Source organism: Falco peregrinus, chromosome 2, assembly GCF_023634155.1.
Source record: "Falco peregrinus isolate bFalPer1 chromosome 2, bFalPer1.pri, whole genome shotgun sequence".
NCBI classification, from domain to species: domain Eukaryota; kingdom Metazoa; phylum Chordata; class Aves; order Falconiformes; family Falconidae; genus Falco; species Falco peregrinus.
Genome location: NC_073722.1, coordinates 117881784 through 117904583, shown reverse-complemented (window position 1 = coordinate 117904583; position 22800 = coordinate 117881784). Strand labels below are relative to the sequence as shown.

Here is a 22800-nt window from a genome sequence, read left to right as displayed (position 1 = left end):
TTGGGGAGTGTCTGCCAGGTAAATGGGGAGTGTTGTTCCGTGCTCAGTGCTCTGCCTTGTTTCTCCAGCTGGTTTCGGTGCTGAGGGAGGTGAGCTACCTGTCTAGCAGCCAGATAGGAGCCATCCCACCGACGGCAGCAGAAATCTATTCCTCCAAGGAATCATACCGGCAGATGGTGGCCAACTTGGAGCTGATGGCAAACAGGTACAACAAGGTCCTGAGGACAGTCCTGGAGATCGAATACCCTTTAATCCAGGGACAGCTGCACCATATCGACCTGAAGCTGAAAGAGGCAGAAGAAACGCTGAACTGGAAGATGGAGGGTGAGCTGGCTCTGTGCTGGGGGAACGAGCACACGCGTTTGGGTCTCATCAGATTCCTGCATGTGCCCCACCACAATTCGGTTCCCCACCGCAGCTCCCAGCAGGGCAGGGGACTCTCCGGCAGAGCTAGTGCTGGGGAGGTGAAGGGCAGCCCCCAACTTGCCTGCTCCTTTCCACATTCCCTTGGTCTGCTGGGGCTGTGGACGGGATCCTGCTCCCTTCGGGCTCAGCCTGGGCTGCTGGGGAGGAGCGGCTGCCCTGTGAGCAGCGCTGCAAGGCGATGGCAAGGTTTGGGTTTGCGAGAGCCAGCAGGGCTGGGGTTGGAGCATCTGCTCGCTGATTGTGCTGCCCCCCCTGTGCCAGCCTGGGTGCCCTGTTGCGTGGCTGCGTGCCTGTGTCCCCGAGGCGCTGCTTTCTCACCCAGTTGTGCAGGGAGTGGGAACCCTTGGTCCAGCCATCTGGCACTGGGACAGACTTGTCCCAGTGAGAGCCAGGACCACCTTGTTATCTTCCCCAGAAGGATGAAATACTGCAGCTAGAGGTGGGGTTTGTGCACCGTGACTTTGGGATGATTTAACCAGTCTTCTTGCTTGATCAGTTTTAATGGCACAGCGGAGCAGAGGAAGGCAATTTGTTTCCTCTCTGTGGAAGCAGATTGCTCACAGGTGGAATATATATTTCTGTCATCAGGTTTGTGGTATGAACAGGAGGAAGTGTCCCCCCTTAGGAACATACAAAGCAGAAGTCCTCATGCTGAAAAACCCTTTCTCAATGGCACAATAAAGATGAAGGGATTTTCCTGCAGGTGAACCCTAAGTTCTCTGCTTCTAAATGCAGCCATTGCTGACACCTGGGGCTGGTACGGGCCGTGTGTTAGGGCTTTGGGTCTCCGCTCTAGTCATGGTGGTAGGGATGCTCAGTAGCAGTCAGTGGGAAGTCAAACCTGGGTAGCGGAACCGTTGGACATCCTTGTGGTGATGGTAACCCTGGCAGGAAGCAGAGGCTGTGGCTGTCCGTACCAGGGCTTGCTGGGGTAGGAGGGAGCTAGAAGTGGCTCTCTTGGTGGAGGTGGTAAGTCTTCTGCATTAATGATGGGTGAGAAATACACGCGACCATGGGGAAAAGGTCAGAGGCTGGTCTTAAGGAAGGTGCACAAGAGCTCGGCCCAGCAACTCTGAGAACAAGTAGCCAATCTAATTTTTTTTTTTTTACCAGGTGCCTGGGATCACATCTCTGTGGTGATGGATGGTGTCTGTGACCTCGAGCAGAGGATACAGAAAGCCAAAACCAATGTTGAGGAGATCCAGACCATTGTGCGATCGTGGGTGTCGCCCATGTTCGAGAGGAAAGATTGCAAAAGGGAATCACTGCTGAGCCTGGAGGACTGTCAGGACCGTCTGGAAAGGCGCTGCAGCCTTGTCAGAGAGTCGGGGCAGAGGATCCACTCGCTGCTGAGGGTGAGGGGACTTTCTCTGGGGCTCTGTGTGTGTCTGCACTCTGGTGAAAGCGTCCAGAGCTGTTTCACCTTAAAATTAACCCCCTTAACTCATTTTGAAAACCTTACCCGGTGTTAATTAACAATAGCTTGATGAGCGAGCTGGTGAAGCTGCGTAGTGCGGGGCTGCTTGGCTGGGCACCCAGTTCGGTGCGGGGCTGCTTGGCTGGGCACTGCTGGGCACCCAGTGCGGGGCAGGAGGAGCAGCAGCTGCAGCCCGGCGATGGAGGCTGAGAACAGTGGCTGTTGTGGAGCCACTAGAGGGGAGTCGTGGATCAGGCTTTGGGATACTGCTGGGAGGAAAAATCCCCCTCTGAAATATGTTCAAACTTGTCCTTCTGTGGGAGCAGGAGGTGATGCTGACAGATCAGGGAGGGGCTGGGTGACAGGAGAAAAGCTACTGTCCGAAACCTTGGTGCGTTCCAGCATCTTTGCCAGAGCTGGGAGTCCTATTTGCAGACCAGGAGAAAATCCTAAGCTCTGCTCCTCACCTTCCAGGAGTGAGGTGTTATGCATGTCAGGGACAGCACCTTGGCCTTGAGGGAGATGGATTTTAGCTCTGACCTGAGGGTCACCGTCTGGCTTTGGACTCTGGAGAGAACTGGCTGACCCTCTGTGGGACACTGCGGTCTTGTTGCTCACCTTACCTCGCTGCCTGCAGCCACCCCTGGACCGCTAACCCCCTTTTCTGCACACTGAACCCATGTTGTTCTGCTGCTGCAGCTGGAACGGGCTCGGCTGCCTCCAGCTACCACCCAAAAGATCAGGGCACTTGCTGGATTGGCCAAGGAGAACAGGGGTTTGTGGTCATGGCAGGAGGGCTGGTGCGGTGGCACCACCAATGCTGCTCACGGGAGCAGGACCAGCTGCAAAGCAGCATGAAGGTCCTGGGGAGGGAAAGGCACCATGGCCTGGAATGGGGTGTCCCCATGCCTCTGTCCTGCTGGTCAAACCTGGAGGAGAAGCAGCAGAAGGGCCAAGAGCTGGTCTGTCAGGCTTCCCTCAGGGGTTTCTGGGGGCGGGTGAGCTGAGACCACCTAGGGGAGCACAGCGAGGGTTTGGGTACGTGCACCAAGGGCGAAGGCAGGGCAGCGGGAGGCTGGCTTTTGTTGCCTGTCCTTCACCAGGGTGAGCCCTCTGAAGTAAAGGCTCAGGAAGGCACCAGTAACCAGGGGACATTATCAGCTACAAGGACAGGGAATGATGAAGAGAGGGTGGTGCTCTCAGACTGGCGTTCTGCAGAGTTCATTCCTATGGTGTTCCCCTGTCTCTCACATCAGGAACATGAACTGGGGTGAGTCTGCAAAGGGCCGGAGCCCCGGCTGGCTCTGCTGAGAGTTTAAGCACCCAGCTATGATGTGTCGACTTGGGGAGCAGCAGGTTTGGGTTGGCTCAAGCCCAACTGGCAATGCCACTCTGCCTTGTGTGTGCCAAGCTACCAGGCGGTGGTGGGAACGGCACCTCTCCTGTGCCCCCACATGTGAAATGCTGCCAATGTTGACCACCCAGCAAGTGTGTGTTGATTTCTGCTCACTGCAAGCTGGACCTTCTGGTTTTTGAGACTGTGCCTGTGTTGGGAGCCCCTGGCAGGCTTAGGAGAAGGAACGCTCAGAGGGCGTAACAAGGCAGGGGACAGGAGCACAGTGGAGCCTGGGAGGTGCTGGGAGCAGGTACGCATCATGGCCATGTGAGGATGGAGAGAGGAAACCCAGGAAGGGCGAGTCCCTGCCGTGACCCAGAAAACTCTGAATTTTCTGTCTGGGAGCTTACCTGGAAGAAGGGAACACAATGAGCTAAGAAGTTGTTAGCCAACCCTTTGTCTTCTGATTCCAATCATTATCTGTTTTACATGGTTTATTGAAAAACCATTCTTGATTTTAGAAGTTCTCTGGTCTTGAGATGACCATTTGTAGGGCAGAGGTGTAAGCAATCCACCCCGACAGCCTCATCGACTCAAGGTAATATTATATAGGCCACTAGGGCTGGGTCTTCATGAGTTGGGCTGAGCCTTGGAGACCCCTGGGTGCTCCCTGCCCCAGGTGTGCAAAGCAGCCTCAAGCCCTGTGGCATTAGAGAAGAGGGAGGAGAACATGTTGCAGAGCTGCTAAGCCTCTGTTGCACTCCATTTTTACCTTGAAATTATTTTGAGTTCTTTTAGGTGACAAAGCAGCCTCAACAGAAGGAGCAAACCGTGGCCATGTCATTAGGAGCAACACCTGCCTGTCTGGTTTCCCATCCTTCCATGAGGCTGGTACCCATGTGCTCACTGGCCCCAGTCCTTAGCTGTGGGCAGTGCTCTTGTAAGGCAGACTCAGCCCTGCTGTATTTGAAGGCATCTTCTTTTTCTTCCAGGAAAACCAGAGTCTCTTACTTGCAGACGCTGGGTCTGATATCTGGAAAGCCTATGTGGATTACGTGGATGAGATAGTCCTGGATGGATTCTTCACTGCCATTGAGTGCTCGCTCAAGTACCTCCTGGAAAACACAGGTGACTTGTGGTTCCTCTCCTCTGGTTGTGATAGCTTCAGTCTCACCAAAGGGAGGGTTCTGGTTTGCGCTTTCCCTTATACCTGGAGTTGCTTTCTTCCTGGCTTTCTGCTCTGCCTCTTACAAAGTTTACAAGTGCTGGGGCAGCCTCCAGGTGGGTGGGTGGGTGACTCCATCCCCCAGTCGCTGGAGCAAAGCATTACTTGGGGGTAAAGATAGATACACCATTTGCGTAGATTAATGGATAGAGAAAATTGAGGTGTCATCCCAAGTCTTTGCTTGGGCATCAGCCATCTCCTGCCTTCCCATGCACAAAGCATCAAGGTCACACAATCTTTCATTTGTGGAGAGTGTCAAGAGCCAGTTCTGCTGATGAAAGGCATGAAAAAAGCCCTCAAGCCCTGAGCATTTGTCCTGTGAAGAGGTGAGGTGGATTCAGGAATCACTAAATCGGACCTCCTGCCTAAGGTCAACCGTGGAGGTTCACTCAGTCTGCTGAGAGCAGCTTGTGTCCAGCTGAAGCACATCTCCAGGAACACTTCCCTTCTGGGTGTGGAGACACTCTCAGATGGAGAATTGCATCCAGTTCTTCAACAGCTTGTTAGAAACATGCACATAACTTCACATTTGCATTTGGTTTCAGTTTCCAGTTGCTGGGATTTTTTCATGCCTTTCTCCACTAAAGAGCCTCTTGGTTCCTGTTGTTTTTCCCCTGGGCAAGTACCTATGTGCTGTAACCGTTCAGGTCTCAGGCTGCCTTTTGATTAGCTAAAGAGCCTGGTCTCTTTAAAGTTTTCGTTTGCACTTTTTCCAGTCCTTAAATCACTTGTGTCTCATCTGCTCTCCAGTATCTCCTGTGAGTACCAGAACATCAGCTAGTTGCCAACATCTCCTCCATGTCACGTGCAGACCTGGACCCAGAGAGGGGGTGTCTGTGATCACACCTGCCTGGTGTCCCTGTGGGGCATGTGTGCATCTTGTGGAAGGATGTTAGTGGTGGCTCAAGATCACTTTTCTCCCCTTGAGAATGATCCTGGCATCTCTTTTCTTCCCTACCAGATCCCAAGGCAGGGCTCGCTCCCCTGTTTGAGGTGCAGCTGGATTTGGTGATCCCAGATTTGATTTTTCATCCCTCCTTGGACCCTGGCACGAACGATGGCTTCTATGACATAGTGGAAAGTCTTATAAATGACATCTACTCTATCTCGTCGCTGGTGCCCAGGCTGGCCGAGCACAGCGGCTTCCTCCACTACCAGGTCTGTGGCTGTGGTGCTCCCTGGTGCTGTGTGGCAGTGAGGAGGTACCGCGCTGCTCCTGCATCACTGCGCTCTCCTCTCCTCTTCTCTGCTAGGCTGACATGGAGGACATGGCTGACTTGGCTGACATGCGCCATGAACTGATGGGACGTGTGCAGGCTGTGATGGCAGCATGCTGCGATTACCGCAGTGCCTTTGACCACTATTCCTACCTCTATGGGGATGACAGAAAGGAGTTCTGTCGCCAGTTTCTCCTCTACGGGCACATCCTCACTGCTGCAGAAATTGAGGCCCATGCAGAGGATGGGGTCCCTGAGACGCCTCCCACGCTGCAGCAGTTCAAAGAGCAGATAGACTCCTACGAGAAGATCTACGAGGAGGTGAATCGCATCGAGCCCATCAGGATCTTCCACAGCTGGATGAAGGTCGATGCTCGCCCTTTCAAGGCATCCTTGCTGAACGTGATTAAACGGTGGAGCTTGGTGTTCAAGCAGCATCTCGTGGACCACGTCACGCACAGGTAAAAGCTGTTCCTGCCTCCTCTCCGCAGGCCCTGTGCTGACCAAAGGGGGTTTTGCTTGTCTTGGGTGGGCTTCATCGTTTCACACTGATAACCACCAGGCTAATACAGGAGCAGGAGAAGGGGACCTGTACTTTCTGATGCCACCTCTGTCACATCCCCTATATCTTCCACCCCCTGGTCTCTGCTGGGAACTGGAACGACTGAGTGTGTGATATGGAAGCAGTTATATGGACTTGGGACCATTGGCATCCCACGAGCCAGCGCTCCTGGCACTTGCTGCATGGTGGTAGATAGGACGTCTGTTTGTCCATTCATCCTCATCCAACTAATCTAATCTCTGCTAGGGCTCTGTGCTTACTTTGTTGAATTTGATATAAGCCATCAGTAAAGCTGCGTTAATGCCATGAGGTACTTGCTGTATTTCTAAATGCATTGCTCTTTTGAATGCACTCTGTGAAAAAAGTAATTCAGGTTGCCTGCTATGAGCAGTCGTGGGGAGGTAGTTTCAAGGTTATAAAAAAGGAGGAGTTTTGGATGTAAGTTTTGAATTAGCATGTGTTCCCTGCTCTGCGTAGCTGCTCAGTCGCCAGGTCTGTGCAGGACGATGCATCAGGTGATTTATTTGAGTAGTTGCAACTGAAGGATGTCATAGGTCTTGGATGCTTTCAGATATTTGTAGCAGTGAAAGGCTGCTGCTTGTGGTGGTTGATATCATCTCATGTTCTTTTTGCACATAAATTATCTAACAGAATTATGGTGTTGAAGTGGTTTTTGTGTAGCTTGGCATGGGCATTTAGGAGTTCTTATTGAGTCCCTGACTCAGCAGTTTAGTCTTTATTAGGTGAAGTATTTAAGGATGCATTTTGGTCCAGCAGCGTCCACAGAATTTAAGTGGGCACTTAAAAGTAAGCGTTTCAAGAAGAGGAGAATGGCTGTGCTGGAAAGGAGCAGAGCCCCAGGAGCTCATTATGCCTCTGCTGACAGTGCCCAGTTGCTGGGGAGATTAAGAACAGGGTAAGCAGGCAGAGAAACTCCTCTTGTCAACAAATACTCCTCTTGTCTCTAACTGTTTATAGCTCAAGGACTTTGAGAGACAGGGTTTGTGCCTTTGTATTTAAATACCTGAATGGATTTCTTTTTTTCTCCCACAAATGTTTGGTTGCTTTTCTGAACTGCTGTGAATTTTTGTCTGCATCCTCCTGCAGCAGGGAGTTACCTGCGAAATGAGGCAGTGTGTGAAGAAGAATCTGTTTGGTGTAGCTTTGCAACCTGCCGGGTCCATTTGGGGATCTTGAATTCTTGCATTGGAAGAGATGAGATGAAAACTGTCATTGCAAACTCACTCTCTCCAGACCACTCCTGAGCTCAGAGGTCTCCATTATACTCCCTCTCACGTATCTTTGCTCCAACCTGAGAAGTCCCAACCTATTTGTCTGTTCCTTGTGGAAATCTGCCACATCAGTGGATCCTTCTGAGTGTGAACTGTGGTTCTGATGGGCTCAGCACATTGTCATGCACTGGACAGAGTTAGCCAGGCTTTTTCCTGGTCCGTGCCATCCAGCTGCCTGGCATAAGGCTGGTAATTATTGCAATAGGAACTGCTCTCATTTTGTGCTTTCCTGCTTTTGCGTTGCACAGCTTGGCTGACCTTGACGAGTTCATCAAAACTGCCGATAAAGGTCTGAGCAAAAAGGTTGAAAAAGGTGATTATGATGGCTTGGTGGAGATCATGGGCCATCTCCTGGCCGTTAAAGAAAGGCTCAGTGCCACTGATGCCATGTTTGAGCCCCTGAAGCAAACCATCGAACTGCTGAAGACGTATGAGCAGCAGCTGCCGGAGGAGGTCTATAAGCAAATGGAGGTGGGTGAAAATTTGTGGTGGACACGCCAGTTTGTTGAGTAGCAGATGTCAAAGAGACTGTGAGCTCAGAGTGTTGCAGGAACATTTAAGACCCTGTTCCCTGTCATTAGAGGGCCTCAGTGGATAGTATTTTGCTATTGCGGGATGTGCCTTAATAGCTCTAAATTTTGGAGTTATATTGAGATTTTTCTTTTAAAGCAGCGATTAAGCCTTTTGTTATGTATGAAAAACATAGAATTGCCTGCTCCAACTCCCAGCGATTACTCTTGAAAAAAATTAATGCATTTTCAAATACATCTGTTAATTAGGTTGAATTATAATTATTTTTAAATAAGCTAGTTCTTGGCAACCGTGGAGATGGGAAGGATAATGTTGGCAGAGGAGTTGCCTTCTCACAGGATTTCAGTCCTCCACTGGGTCTGTAACACTGAGTTTGCTTGACCCAGAGGACATCACTGAGAGTGGTTACGAAAGTACTTTGGCACCTTTCCACATCTGGGTCTGATGAATCAGTTTTCTTTTGGGAATATCTTTCCTTTCTGGAAAGGGGACCATGAGATGGAGGTTAGAAAAGACTGTGAGGTGCCCAGCCGGCCTTGGGAAATGGGAGACAAGCACTGGCAACAGGCAAGATGTTACAGTGGAGAAGCATGTGGCTACGTGCTGATGGTCACCCTATAGCCATGGGTGCTGCAGGCAGAGGCATCTGTGCAGGACACAATGGTTAAAAGCAGGAGCTTTTGGAAAGATGTTCCTGCCGTGTGCAGCAAAGGCTGCAGTTTTCTGCTGCAGGCTTGGATGGGAGCTGAGTGGGGTTTGGCAGTTGTCTGGTCTTCTGCTTGTGCAGTTGTGATCCTTAGGTTCCTATAGACTCCCTGAAAACAGGAGAGCTGCGTTATGTGGATGCTCTGGACTGAAGCTGTTGCAGCAGCCAACATAACCCATGGTGCTGTGGGGAGCCTGGCTCTGCTGGTTCCTCTGCCTGAGAGCTGCTTCTCTGGTGCCTGTTGCACAAGTATATTTGAACAACTGATTTGTTTTTCCCATAGAAGAAATGAGAGATTTGTGCGAGCCATTCAGATGCAGGAAGTAACAAAGCAGTTTCGTTCTTTCTGGCAAGCGACAGCAACACGTAGTTGAATGATTCATTCATTCCTGTATACAGCGGGAAACCCAGAAATCAGCTCCCCTAGGTGCTGCCTCCTCCGTGGCTGTGGGGATGGGTGGGCAGGAGCTGGTAGCTTGTATGAGAAGGACAAGGAAGCAGCTTCAGGTGTGCCCTGCTGTGGTCATGGGTAGTGACTTCTATTGAGACTGGGATATCAAGTGCCAGAAAGAGACCCCTCAGGAGGGACTGACCCCGCTCCGCTGCCTCAGAGCTGCTTCCAGGTTATTTCCCTTCTTTCTGTAGTGTTGGTGGGTCTGTATTAGTCTCTTCAAATATGTGAAGTGGGACAAAAAGAAACCCAAAGACTTTCCTGTGAGCTTGCGCAGTACGTGGGGAAGTGGGCTTCCCAAGGGCAGAGCACTGGGACTCGAGGACAGCAGAGCCCTTGGCTGGTGTCGGTGTGTGGGCTGAAGATATGGCCTGAGAAGCCTAGTGAGGAGAAATAAAATCCCTTTCTGAAGAAAATCCCGGGTACGGGGGGTGCATTGTCAGCAGTGCTGTGCACTTGCAGCTTGGGTGCAGCCCTGGGAAAGAAACTAGTCTTATTTACTACTAATATTACATACACAATCTGGAGGTATTTGCCCCAGAGAGCTGGCTAGAAGTCCTTCTGGTATAACATCTTCTGCTCTAAGAGCTGCCAGGAAATTTCCCAGGCTGTGTTTCTTAAATAGCTCTGGGAAGCTGGGTGATCCAATGAGCTCGCAGCCGCAGCCCATCCTCCTGCCTTCAGCCTCTCCCAGCAGGTGCTGGGTCCCGCTGGGCTTGGTGGTGGGATCCTTGTTCTCTCTTGAGCATGGAACCACCCTGAGAGCCCAGGGTCTAGTCTGGAACCCTTCTTCTGAAGTTACAGGATATGTGGTTACAATCAGAGCTGTCAGTTATAAGGTCTCAGTCTCCATTAGTTTTCAAAATTGTGACTAACTGGTAAATTTTATTCCAAATTGTGTGCTTAGCCTTTGCATCACAAGAAAACTTCCTTACAGTTTTAGACATGGAATCTGTTGCTTTTCCTGTTCTGTGATTATCCATAAACAGATCGGACACATCTTATATTGAATAGCAAATACTGCCTACCAGCATTTAAATTTTGCTTGCAGGAGCTGCCAGAAAAATGGAACAATATAAAGAAGCTGGCGATAGCTGTGAAGCAGCATGTGGCTCCTCTGCAGGCGAACGAAATGACAGTTGTGCGCAGGAGCTGTGCAGCGTTTGATGTTGAGCAGCACAGATTCAGAGAGCGATTTCGGAAAGAAGCACCATTCAGGTAGGGGCAAATTATAGCATCAGAGAAGCCCTGTGGAAAAAAAAAAATAAAAAATTGTGGGATCATCTCTGAGTGTCCTGAGGACGTATGCTTGAGCCCTTGCGTATGTTTCCTACCTTCTCACAGTGCTGTGTCTGTTACACCCCGGGGTGTTTTGTCCCTGGGAACGCTGTCCAGTGTTAGCAAGAAATTGAATCTAGATGCTGAGCGCACAATGTCGCTTTAAGGTGGTGTCGGTAGTGCCACGTGGCTGTACCATCAATGTGTACTATAGGCATTTCAGCTCTGCTTTGTCTCTTAGAAGCACTGTTTGTTTTATGTTTTCTTTAGAAGTTGTTACAGTATTGCTTATGAAAAATAAATGTTTCTTTCTAGGTTTGACACAGAAAAACCTTATCAACTGCTGGATGCAAAGCACAGTGAGATTAAACAAATGGAGTCAGCCATGACCTCGATTTATGAATCGGCTGGTCTGTTTGAAGTCATGGTGCCAGATTATAAACAACTGAAGCAGTGCAGAAAGGAGCTGTGTCTTCTCAAAGAGCTCTGGGATATGATCTCTCTCGTGAACACTAGCCTTGATGACTGGCAGACCACCAAATGGGTGGATATCAATGTGGAAAACATGGATCTAGAGTGTAAAAACTTTGCAAGGGAGATTCGGAATTTGGATAAGGAAATGAGGTCATGGGATGCTTTCACCGGGCTGGACAGCAAGGTGAAGAACATGCTGACAGCCCTGAAAGCTGTGGCAGAACTTCAAAATCCTGCCATTAGAGAAAGACACTGGAATCAACTGATGCAGATGACGGGTGTGAAGTTTGTGATGGACTCTGACACCACGCTGGCTGACCTTCTGAAGCTCAACCTACATAACTTTGAGGATGAGGTTCGTGGCATTGTGGACAAGGCAGTGCGAGAAATGAGTATGGAGAAAGTCCTGAAGGAGCTAAAAATGACTTGGAGCACCATGGAGTTTCAATACGAGCCTCACCCCCGGACAAACATCCTATTGCTGAAGTCAGATGAGGAACTCATTGAAACTTTAGAAGACAACCAGGTGCAGCTGCAGAATTTAATGACATCCAAGTATATTGCTTTCTTCTTGGAGGAAGTGTCTGCATGGCAGAGGAAGCTGTCTGCTGCGGACTCTGTCATTTCTCTCTGGTTCGAAGTGCAGCATACATGGTCTCACTTGGAGAGCATATTCATAGGCTCAGAAGACATACGGGCACAGCTTCCCGAGGTATGAAACCCCGTGTCCTATTCTTCCTGTTTGGGAAGTGTTGAAGAGCCTTCATTATACGAAACAGGGTTGTCTGTAATGCCATGTTCCCCAAAGCAGGGCTTTCCTCCTACTGCCGTGCTTCTTTGGAGGCTCCCGTAGTGCTATAATAGTTTCCCTAGTGCTGCCCCAGGATGTTTTTGTACTGTAGATTGTGCCTGAGCCATGCCGAGAAGCTGATTTTTCTCCCCTCCACCACTGCACAGCAAATACAGAGCTCCGGGAGACTGAGAGCAAGGCTGCTGGCTTCTCTCAGTGCTGCAGGCATGTTCCCTTTGTCCTCAGAGGGGAGAGGACTGGGATAATGACTCGGACATTGCAAATTGTCAAACCAGAGCTGGACCAGGCAGCTTTGGCAGCATCCCCTTCCCTACCTTCTGTGCCAGGGCAGGGAGGGGGCAACTGTTCCCCCACTCCTGCTTTGGCAAATGGCACAGAGTTGTCACTGGTGACCTCCTCGGGGGTGTCTTCGTGTCCAGCTTCCAGTCTTATGCCAGATTCCCTTGACTGTTAGAAAAATCTTCTTGCTGGACCACTCGCAGCTGTGCTGAGGAACCTCAACTGTAGTTGACTGTGCCACTGCTGTCCCCATCCACGTGCAGCGGCACTGCCGGGGCACTGACACCCAAGGCAGGGGGTGCACAGCCCGTGACACCCACACAGTATGCCACCCTGTCTCCATCCCTTCGTTCTGGTCTGCTTGGACTATTCCTCCCTCTGCTTTGGAGAGTGCTGGGCACACCTTGCTTACTGGGCAGTTCATGCAGGTGCCGATAACCAGTGCCCTGAAGGCTGTACCATGCGCCAGCAAGCTGTTAATGTCCGACAGCTATCTAATGGCGTGCATGAAATTGCATCATGATTTAAATCAGCACCCTACTGGGCAGCTGTCTGCGTCTCAATACCCGTCTGGCAGGTGGCACAAATCAGCAGCCTCTTCCCTTCCCTAGAAGAAAGGATTCATCCTGTCTCAAAGGATGAATCAAAGCCTCTGGGGGCTGACCCTGCTCAGGAGGTACCCAGGGCTGGGAGAGGATGTGCTGCAGGGCATGGGGCGTGCGTCTGGCACTGGCTGCTGGCCAGTGTGCAGGGAGGGCTGAACCCTCCAGCCAGAGCCTGGCTACCAGGGCTGAACACAAGTTACTGTGGATGTGTTACCAGGAAAGCATGGAGCACTTTTATTTGGTGCCCTGGCTCACCCAGGAGGCCTGGGAAGAAGGGAGGAGCAGGGGCATCTTGAACGTTACTTTGCTTATTCTATACTATTTAGCTCCAAAAATTCAGGGTTTCCCTGTTAGGTGCAGAGCATAACAGTCAGTGTGGTCCTCTGCTGCTGGTGTGGGGTTTCCACGGCTGTACTCAGGTGAGGAAGGACTTTCCTCTGCACATGTCATCATGCCCATCTCGAGGACAGGCACTGCGATTCCTCTGCTGTAGTCAGAGGGGGAGAATGAGCTCAGTAGCCTTTCCCCCATATTGGAGCATCTCCTGCTGCTGTGGCCAGGGAAACTTGGTATTTCATCTGGACACGGGAGGGGAAGATCGACAAGGAGATATTCAAAGGGGAATTAAATCCCATGAAAATAGTCCTAGGCATTGGCTTCTGCATGGATCACTTTATCCACAACCCCTTTGGGCTACAGTGACAAGAAAGCAAGTGCGTCGTTGGAGACTTGTTTCAGGCACGTGTGTGGAAGAGCCATTCTGGAAGGGTGGGGAGGTCCCTCTGTGCTCTGGGCAGGAGGCTCTCTGCAAAGAGTCTCCCCTCAGGCCAAGGACAGCACCCAGAACCTGGGCTCTTGGCACAAAAATCAGTGGGTGTGGACGTGTCCTTTGTTTTGCTTTTTAGGACTCTAAGCGCTTTGAAGGGATCGATGTGGATTTTAAAGAACTGGCCTACGAAACTCAGAAAACCCCAAATGTAGTTGAGGCCACCAATAAACCGGGTCTCTCCCAACAACTGGAGGACATTCAAAGTAGGTAGGTAGAACTTACTAGACTGGGATCAACTCTCGTATGTTTTGTTTAACCTGTGTTCCAAGGCTTTCTTCCTAGGCTGTGCATTCTTTGCATTCTGATCTTTCTTGAGTCTTTTTACTTGTGATCCGTCACCCTGAAGCCCCCAGAGCGGAGTCTGGCTTTGTGTGTGTGCCGACTCCCATCCTGAATATTCATTTGCACACACACAAAGCCAGGCGTTCAGCTGGTTTTAATAACACGTGGCCTTACTCCCACCCCAAACACAACATCTTACGTATCTGTTTAGCAGTTCAGGCAGGGAGATCTGTAGCAGAGCTGAGCCCATGTTCTTTAATTTACAAAATTATCTCTGTGTGTATACCCTTGCCACATGGTATAACGAGATTCCCTGAGAAAGACCTTGGTGTCCTGAGATGGATCTACTTCTCGCTTAATGTATGAGCTATTCTACCTGGAACACACTTCAGAGTTAATAGGTGTTGTCAGTAATAACTATCCATTTCAAAATTTTATTTTTTATTCACATAAGGCCAGTGGTACTCGTAGAGGACTAGCTGCATGTTATTTATGAACTTTGTAAGCTCAGCAGCAGCTTAGTGTGTAAACACGGAACGACTCATTTTAGATCGGAGCAAACAAGTTTCCTTTCAGGCTTTGCAATCACAAAAAGCTGAGTAGGTTTGAATCAGACTTTAAAATGTGGTTCATTAGAATAAAAGCAGTAATGGAAACTTCCATCCCAGTGTGAAATTACCTGTGGCAGTTAAGAGCTTGTCTAAAAGGGTAGGTCAGACTGTAAACCCTTTCTAGCCTCTTCTTTCACTGGTGTTTCTGCTTTTTTATGAGGCTTCTCTGACTCTTAGGCTGTTTGACCCTTGAGAGCAGAGAGATCTGTGAGTACTATGTGCTTTGTTGATCTGTTTGGAAAATGCTGCAGGGGACCAGCCTACAGGCTCAGCTTGTGCCTGGCATTTCCCCATGGTAGGGAATCAAGAATCTGCTTGATAACCCAAACTGTAGCATGAAACGTGAAAGGGTATTTGCCCATCTGTCCTGGGCTCTGCTTATCTGCTTTTCCTCCCCAGGCTGTCCCTGTGTGAGAAGGCTTTGGCTGAATATTTAGACATGAAGAGGCTGGCCTTTCCCAGATTTTACTTCATTTCTTCTGCAGATTTATTGGATATTCTTTCCAACGGCACCAATCCACATCTGGTAAGCAAGCCCTGCTGTACTGTATCACCTTTGCATTTTCCAGCTGTCAGTAATGTCACAGTGGAAGATGCTGTCTTGGGACTCTTCTATCGTATCCTTTCTTGAGTGCTTTTTCTCCCACCCTCTTGGATTAACAATAATTCTTTCACAGCTGGTCTTCATCTGTCATCTTTGAAAGGCAGCATGTGCACTGCACGTTGTCTGATCTAACCCTGGTGATGCTTGCAGGTAGTTCTGAAAGCGTTGCACAGAGTAGAGCTATGCTTTTGATGCCATGAAAACAGTGGTTTAGTTTCTGCTGGGCTACAGTGCGGTTGGAGGAAACCATCTTTCTTGATGACCTTGGCCAAAACTTATTGCTGACCTTGGATCCCCAGCCTGGCTTGCCACCAAACTGCATCTGCCATTGAAAGAGCCACAGACTGGTCACTCAAGGGTGGAAGTGCTGGCAACTGATGGCTTGGAGAGGTCCCTCTTTTTAGGCAGAAGAAACATTTGCTAGTCAGCCACTTCTTCCTTTCCCTGTGCAACGGCCTTTGGGATGCCCTGATTATAGCAGGAGAGAAGGACACAATCTGAAAGGGATGAGACACTGGTGGGCAGGCAGTGGCTATGGTCACAGCAAGTCTTGGGCCACCCACCCACCACGCAGCTTGGGGGCCAGGCTGGCCATCTGACCTCTGCACTGGCCTTCGGTGCCATCTGGCTGAGGAGGCTCCGCTTCTCTGGGCTGGGGTTTCTGGGGATGGTGCCTGAATGCCAAGTGTGGGGAAATCGTTCCAGATGTACCATTCCTCTGGTTGACGCGGGTGGATTGCTGGATTATCCTGTGGAGTACCTTGTAGTAACCTTCCTGTTCTAGGGAATGGCTTTGCTGTGCTCTTCTCCCTGTTCCCCAGAGGAGCACAGACATCTCCCATCCCCCAGCACACAGAGCTCACAGGATTTGGTCCTGCAGCTGTTTTTCCACACAGAGCACAGCACCATTAGGGTTGATGATTAGTGCTACAGGAGTTGTTGGGAAACCCTGCCCACTGTGCCTGGCAACGCTGTGACCTGGCTGGCCTTGATTGGGATGCATCATTTATCTGGGGGTTGGTGTATAAAACCAATCAAAATGTTCACAGCAAACAGAGACTGGATAAGGAATGAACTCCTCCTTTCAGCAGTGAGTAATCTCACCTTCTTCAAGCTTTTCATTATTTTCAGCATTCATGTGCGCACATGAATGGAGCAGGCTTGTGCACCATTTGGAGATGCTGCTGTTTGCCACTAACCTTTAACGCTGCTTGTACCTGTTTCTGCTGCTGGGTGATTTCAGCCCGCAGAGTATCATTAATACGTAGTTGATTGATATTTAAAATGGAGAGAAAAAAACCCACAGCAAGCAAAGAAAAGATACTGCTTTGAAATGCTGCATGAAGTAAGGCACAATTCCTGGCATTTTCTGTTATTCAAAACTATTTGCAGTAAAATCAAAGTAAATGTCAAGTAGGATCATACATGGATACACTCTCAGCCTTTCCACTGTAGTTTCAAAGTCTGATAATTCCTAAAGGAGGATTAAACGCACAATGATATTATCCTCTTGAACTGGATATTGAACTTGTGCAGATTCAGATGTATCTGGTGCTCTGGTGGCAGGATTGCAGACGTGCTGGAGTACACCCAAAGTCCTGCAGACTGGCTGGACACTGGGGATTTGTGAGCAGAAACTTCTAGATGTAACAAAAAGCTTCTCTGGTTTACATAAGCATATCTCATTTCAAATCTTATGTGGCGGGGAGCTGGGTGCCCATTGCTTCTCAGACATACTTAGCACCTTCCAGGATTTGGCCCTGCTTGAACGTGCGTAAGACTACTGAGGTATGTCCACCTGCCAGACAGCTTGTAAGGAGGAGTGCTGTAATCCTTTGGGAGTCAGTGAGTAAGAATTAAATGGACAAGTCCACCCACCTTTCTCTGAAAGCATCAGAGCACCAGGTGTCACGGGCTGTTCTCCTTCCCCTGTCTCTGGCTGTCATTGAGAGAAGCAGCTCCTGTCTGGGACAGCTTTGTGAGCTGACCCTTGCAGCGGGAACATCAGCCCTGGGAGAAGCCCAGGCGTGACACACACGGTGATTTAGTTGTGTGTTATATAGTGATCTAGAAGAAGCGTTGGTGACCTGCTCAGCTCCCAGCAGGCAGGCGCTGATGTTTAAACCCTGCAGCAGTGACACTAGCATCTCCCTGTTAGCTTTTCAAACTCAGCTGGGTGTGAACAGCACAGGACTGAATTATTCTTTTCCTTCTGGAAGAGTGTTTTTGGTCAAGATGGGGATTTTGTAGGTCTGGGTTGTGAGCTGTTTATCATGGGTCTTAGGCAGAAATAAAGGTCTTCCTCCTCCATGGAGGAAAATTCAGGACTTTTCATTGACATAAAATTGAGTTTTAGTAGTGAAAAACCAGAAATGTTCATAGTGAAGGAGGCTCCACAATCTGCTGAGAATAGGATGAGATGGAGCCATGGCTAGAGACCTCTCATAGCTACAAGCAGGGAAATCAGGGCTAGGAGGTCATGCAATGTTTGAGTGCTTTCTGTGCTTTTGCCCTGCATGGGAGATTTCCCAATGGGGAAATATGATTTATTAAGGCATGTCTGTTTTCTAAATCATGTAGAATTATTAGGAGAAAATGCAAGAGGCTTGTGTTGGTGGTGTCCTGGCCCTGTAGGAAGATGTGGTGCTACAGAGATGTCCAAGATTGTGCTCTGTGAACATGATTGTGCCTGTGACATGTATGGTGGTCTCTATTCTGCTTCTCCTGTCTCAGTTGCTTTATTTGTACAATTCCTTTTGCAGGTGCAGCGCCATCTTTCCAAACTCTTTGACAACTTGGCCAAGATGAAATTCCAGCTGGACTCTGAGCAAAAGGCAACCAAGGTTGGCCTGGGAATGTACAGTAAAGAGGAGGAATACGTCAGCTTCAGTGAACCCTGTGACTGCAGTGGGCAGGTGAGAGGGAAGAACTGTCCAGTGGAGTCTGCTCCCCTGCCCCTTGCATGGGCATCTTTTGCCAAGACATCGTAGACCTTCGCTACTCTTCCTTTATGTATGAGAAAAGCTGGAAGCGGCGGTGTGTAATTTAATTCCTCCTTACACCACAGTTCTTGGCCTCACTCTAGACAGCAGGACTGTCACTAAGGTGGGGCATAGGTGCCACAGTCCACAGGGAGAAAAAGGGCCATGGCCTTTCTCTAACTAGGTTTATTTGAAATTTTCAGAGTTTTTGAAGGTTAGTCTTGCAGCTTGTTACAAATAACCTCAGTAAGAGAGGGGATGCAGATTGAAAATAGACTAAGCTATTCCATAGCGCCTCTGCGTGCATATCTTTTAAAACAGAAGGCTTTTCTTCCTGTTTTCCAAATCTTCTTTCTTTCCTAGGATGAGTTAAAGTACAAAATCTAAGAATCAAACTACCGCTCAGCTTGTCTGTCCCTGTAGTTGCACCTTTCTCCATGGGCTATTGTAAGAAGCGAAGGTACCCAACAGCAGCTACTGAGCTCCCCAGTGACGGAGCTTGCTGCATTTAAACTATATTCTCGGTGAGGGCTTTGCCCGTGAAATACTAAATTCAGCAGGAATTGTGTTCCCAAGTTCAGCAGCAGCTTTCTCCTGCTGCTGACAGATTGTGCCCAAGTCCCATGAGTGATTCTGTCATGGCCTGGAGGTGGAATGCACCAAACTAAATTACGCATCGGTGGAGTTCATTTTGTTTTCTCCTGTAGCTGGAGTTCAAGAATGATCTGCCTTGTATTCGTGGTGTCTGGAAATAGATGCTCATCCTGCAGTGCCAGAATTGGCTAAATCCACCCAGTACGGAGGAGGCTGAGAGGCTCGTTTAACTTGGGAGCTCAGATGCTTGTCCCATTCCCTATCTTCACTAATTACCAAAGGCACTTAAGAAGAGCAAATGTGTTACTGTGATTTCATCTGCTCTCCAGGTTGAGATCTGGCTGAACCGCGTACTAGACAGCATGAGGGCTACTGTGAGAGACGAGATGACAGAAGCCGTCATGGCTTATGAGGAGAAACCGAGGGAACAGTGGCTCTTTGACTACCCTGCCCAGGTATCTGCTGCTGCTTCCCATCTCCATTCCGGCTGGCAGGTGGAAAGGCAGTGCATGCGTGGCTTCCCCTTCAGTCCTGCCCTTCCCTTCTCTGGTGGCCTCGAGCTCTGGATGAGGATGTTTCTGGCCTCTGCTGTGCTGTCCAGGAGGGAGGAAGGATGAATTGTCTTTTATTTTGGTGATCTCCTGATGGAGTCTTCAGGCTGAGCTCCTTGCTTTGGTTAGGGCTCCAGGGAGGATTTTGTCTTGGCTGGGTTACAGAGCGCGGGGGCTTTGGCAGTGCCTGTTGCACCCTGGGTGTCACGGGACATCTGTACACCCAGAACGAGAGGTATAGTGGGATAGCAGGGGTGAAGCTGAAGGAGGAAAAAAGAGCCCCTCAGAAGCATCTCTGACAGCTTCGTGGTCTCCAGCTCTTCCCCCTCTGCTGTGTCAGGCATGTGAAAGGTGCTGATTTACTAATAAGCAGCTGCTAAGTATGTCTAGCACTGATATGGTGTTTTAAATGAATGTCACGGGGCAGATCCATGTTGTCCTGACTGCTGTGACTGCTGTATGAAAAAATACTTAATTTCATGTCATGGATACTTCATCCTTGATCTCCCTGTGGATCAGACACTCTTGAACGTAAGGAAGCTCTGGTGCTTTCCCTGATACTGAGCCAGCCTCTTTCCCCAGGTGGCTCTTTGCTGCACCCAGATCTGGTGGACAACTGAGGTTGGGATTGCCTTCGCCAGGGTGGAGGAAGGCTACGAGAATGCGATGAAGGAATATCACAAGAAGCAAGTGACCCAGCTGAACACCCTTGTTACCATGCTGATTGGGCAGCTCTCCAAGGGCGACAGGCAGAAAATCATGACCATATGTACCATCGACGTGCACGCTCGGGATGTGGTGGCAAAGATGATAGCACAGAAGGTTTGTGTTTGCAGCTCAGCATGGCCCTGTGTTGGGTGTTGGAGAAGGGGTTACAGGAGTGGTAGACCAACCACAGGCCATGCAGATCACTGCCTGTCTCGGTGGGAGACACGCGGCTGAATTCACTTCTGCACACTTTGCAGTAAGGAGGCAGAAAGCTGCCGCAAGGCTGCGTTGCCATTCTGGATCATGGTCCTGCAACACCGCGGGGCTACTTGTACTTGCTGCGTTCACATCAGAAGTCAGGGGGTGGCCCTGGGTCTTGTTGCCAAGGCATGTGCTGGTGGGTGATGACGTTGTGCTGGGAGGCTGCTGGATGCAGTCTCAGTTACATCTTCAGAAAATAAGAAAATGCATTTGGGCTTTCCTTTTAAAGCCTCCTTGGTCTGGTGTGGGGCCACAGGGACCCCCTTTGGACTCCCTTCTGTACACCTCTTCCACACCAGACCCCTGTCCTTGATGCCCTGTCAAGTGTCCAGCCCTAGGGATGGGTGGGAAGGTGCCCTGAGTGTGCTTGGTTGTGCTTCGCCCTCATCTGTGTGCCCTCGGAGGCAGCCAGGCTGCTCGCAGGGTTTCTGGCTTCAACGCCCCGCTGGGTTAGGTGGTGCCTTGCCTGGGTTGTGGTGAAGCAGTCCACCTGCTGGGCCTGCCACTGGGCATGCAGAGCATGCTGGCCATGGCCATCCTTGTCCCCCTGTCCCCAGCCTGTTTGCCTGCTGCTGTGTGTGACCCCTTCCCTGTCTAGTCAGCCTCTGCTCCTTCTCCTCCGCTGTTTGGATTATAAAAGCCTCTTCACAGCTTCTTAAAGCTCCTCTTCAGGAGTCTTTTTGTGCTGCACTTTGGTCCTCACTTTTTTCTCTCCCACCGTGGTGGTTACTAATTTGGTTCTTGCCCTCTACTGATGGGAGGTGGGGAGGTGACGTTTCTCGCCACATTGCAGGGAGGTTCCCTTCCTACAGCCACCTGCCTTTGGAGTGAGGACCAGTCTGTCCCTGATGCAGACTTCATTGCAGTCACCATCCCTGGCCTTCCCGTGATGGTGCTTGTGGGTGTGTTGCAGGTGGACAGTGCCCAGGCGTTCACTTGGCTGTCACAGCTCCGGCACAGATGGTCGGATGAGGAACGTCACTGCTTTGCCAACATCTGTGATGCTCAGTTCCTGTACTCCTACGAATACCTTGGCAATACCCCTCGGCTTGTGATCACTCCGCTGACCGACAGGTAGGTCCCTGGGAAACACCATCATAGCTGGGCTTTGCCACACAGTTAGAGAAAGAGCTGCCAACCAAAGATGGATTTAGTTTGGACACCTGTATCCCTCTTGTTCTTGCTCTGTGTCCCAGCAATCTGGTGGCTGAGCTCTATCTGTCACCTGGTTTGTGATTTGATGGTATTACCCTCTGGGGTACCTGTGCCTCGGATCCCAGGGTGGGATTCAGCTCACAGGTTAAGGTGCTCGCTTGCTGGTGTCTGCCTGCGCACAAGCTGTCTGCACCCTATAGAGCTGGCGAGTCTAGAAAAATCCTGTCCTGAAGTAGACATCTACCACTTGGTTCAGTGGTCTCAATGGAGACACCTGGGGTGACTTGAGATGCTGTGTTGTCCCTGCTGGCTTCCAGCTGCCAATTCAGAAGCATGCAAGTCTCCTGTGGATCTCTTGTCACATCTTTCCATGCTATGTGACATTTCAGTAGCCAGGAGAATCTTGGGTGGCTCTAGTCACCTGTGTTAGTCAGCTGAGCCAAGTCCCTGTTCTTTATCAGGTTTTGTTGGCCATATTGACTACAGCTCTGTGGCTTGTGGGTGGCTATACTCCTTGCATATGTGGGCACCTCCCTGGGCATCATCAACATGACAGAGAAGCTTTGGGGCTTGCTGCAGCGCTGAGTGGCATCAGTCACAGTCCACCTGAGCAGGTTTCAGTTAGTGATAGAGAATGGGATCCTTTGGGCTGAAAAGCAGTGGGAAGCAAGAGGGGGGGGTCTTTCAGAAAAGCCAGCCTTTTCTCATACTGTCTGGGACATGCCCAATATCAATGAGTGGTATGAGGATCCAAAGAAAGCACAACCTGGATGTGAGGAGGTTGGGCAGACCTTGGTGGAAGATGGGTGTCTCTTAGAAAAAGCACAGCTGGGCAGAGGTGGTAATTAACACCCAAGAGGACCTTCAGCTTTGGCATGCACCCTGCTCATGTACATCTTTCCAGAAGAAAGGTTCTCCCCAGTGCCTTGCCCTAGTGCCATTTCTCTGCAGCCCAAGTGACCTGTCGGACCAGGTCTCACTTTTTCCTTTTTCTTCCTTCGTCTTGCACTGGGGAAGATGTTACATCACCCTGACCCAATCACTGCACCTGACCATGAGTGGAGCACCAGCGGGCCCCGCAGGCACTGGCAAGACTGAGACTACGAAAGATTTGGGACGAGCCCTGGGCATCATGGTGTATGTGTTTAACTGTTCCGAGCAGATGGACTACAAGGTACTACTCCCCCCTCAGCTGCAGTGCCATCACGTGGGGATGGAAACACTCAGGGCCTGATGAAACCTGAAGGATGAGAGCAATCCAGCTGAGATCCTCTGGTCCATCACCTCTCCTCAAATCCCTGCTAAGTTCCTTCCTGCCAAACACCTTTTTCTCCTCCGCCCTTTTCTTCTCTAAGACTTGTGCAAGGCTCTTCAGGAGGCGGAGACCCAAACTGTGCTCTCTGCCTCCTTACGCCTTTCTCTTCCCTTCTGGAGTTAATTCCGTGTGGAATGCTTCAAAACTTTTGGCCTGTTCAGTTGAGACAGAGGCTGATACTTCGACCCTGGCAGGTTTTGTTTGGCATGCTTGCCGGCTGGCAGGCCCTGGCATGAGAAGAGACCCATCCTGGTTTTCTCAGGATCCTCTCCCAGAATAAAGCCAGAACAGGCTGAAGT

At 50.1% G+C, this 22800-nt stretch overlaps 1 protein-coding gene across 1 annotated transcript in view; it reads left to right on the top strand.

The window, feature by feature from the left end:
- Positions 1-22800, top strand: part of DNAH9 (dynein axonemal heavy chain 9) — a 186023-nt gene that overhangs the window by 19000 nt on the left and 144223 nt on the right. The window contains exons 13-27 of the mRNA XM_055796132.1: positions 69-324; positions 1540-1781; positions 4172-4307; positions 5366-5562; positions 5658-6082; positions 7724-7946; positions 10215-10381; positions 10757-11627; positions 13516-13646; positions 14732-14858; positions 17699-17851; positions 18841-18966; positions 19645-19884; positions 20945-21105; positions 22204-22360. Of these exons, the coding sequence (XP_055652107.1) occupies positions 69-324; positions 1540-1781; positions 4172-4307; positions 5366-5562; positions 5658-6082; positions 7724-7946; positions 10215-10381; positions 10757-11627; positions 13516-13646; positions 14732-14858; positions 17699-17851; positions 18841-18966; positions 19645-19884; positions 20945-21105; positions 22204-22360 (3612 nt within the window). The remainder of the gene's footprint in view (positions 1-68; positions 325-1539; positions 1782-4171; positions 4308-5365; positions 5563-5657; positions 6083-7723; positions 7947-10214; positions 10382-10756; positions 11628-13515; positions 13647-14731; positions 14859-17698; positions 17852-18840; positions 18967-19644; positions 19885-20944; positions 21106-22203; positions 22361-22800) is intronic.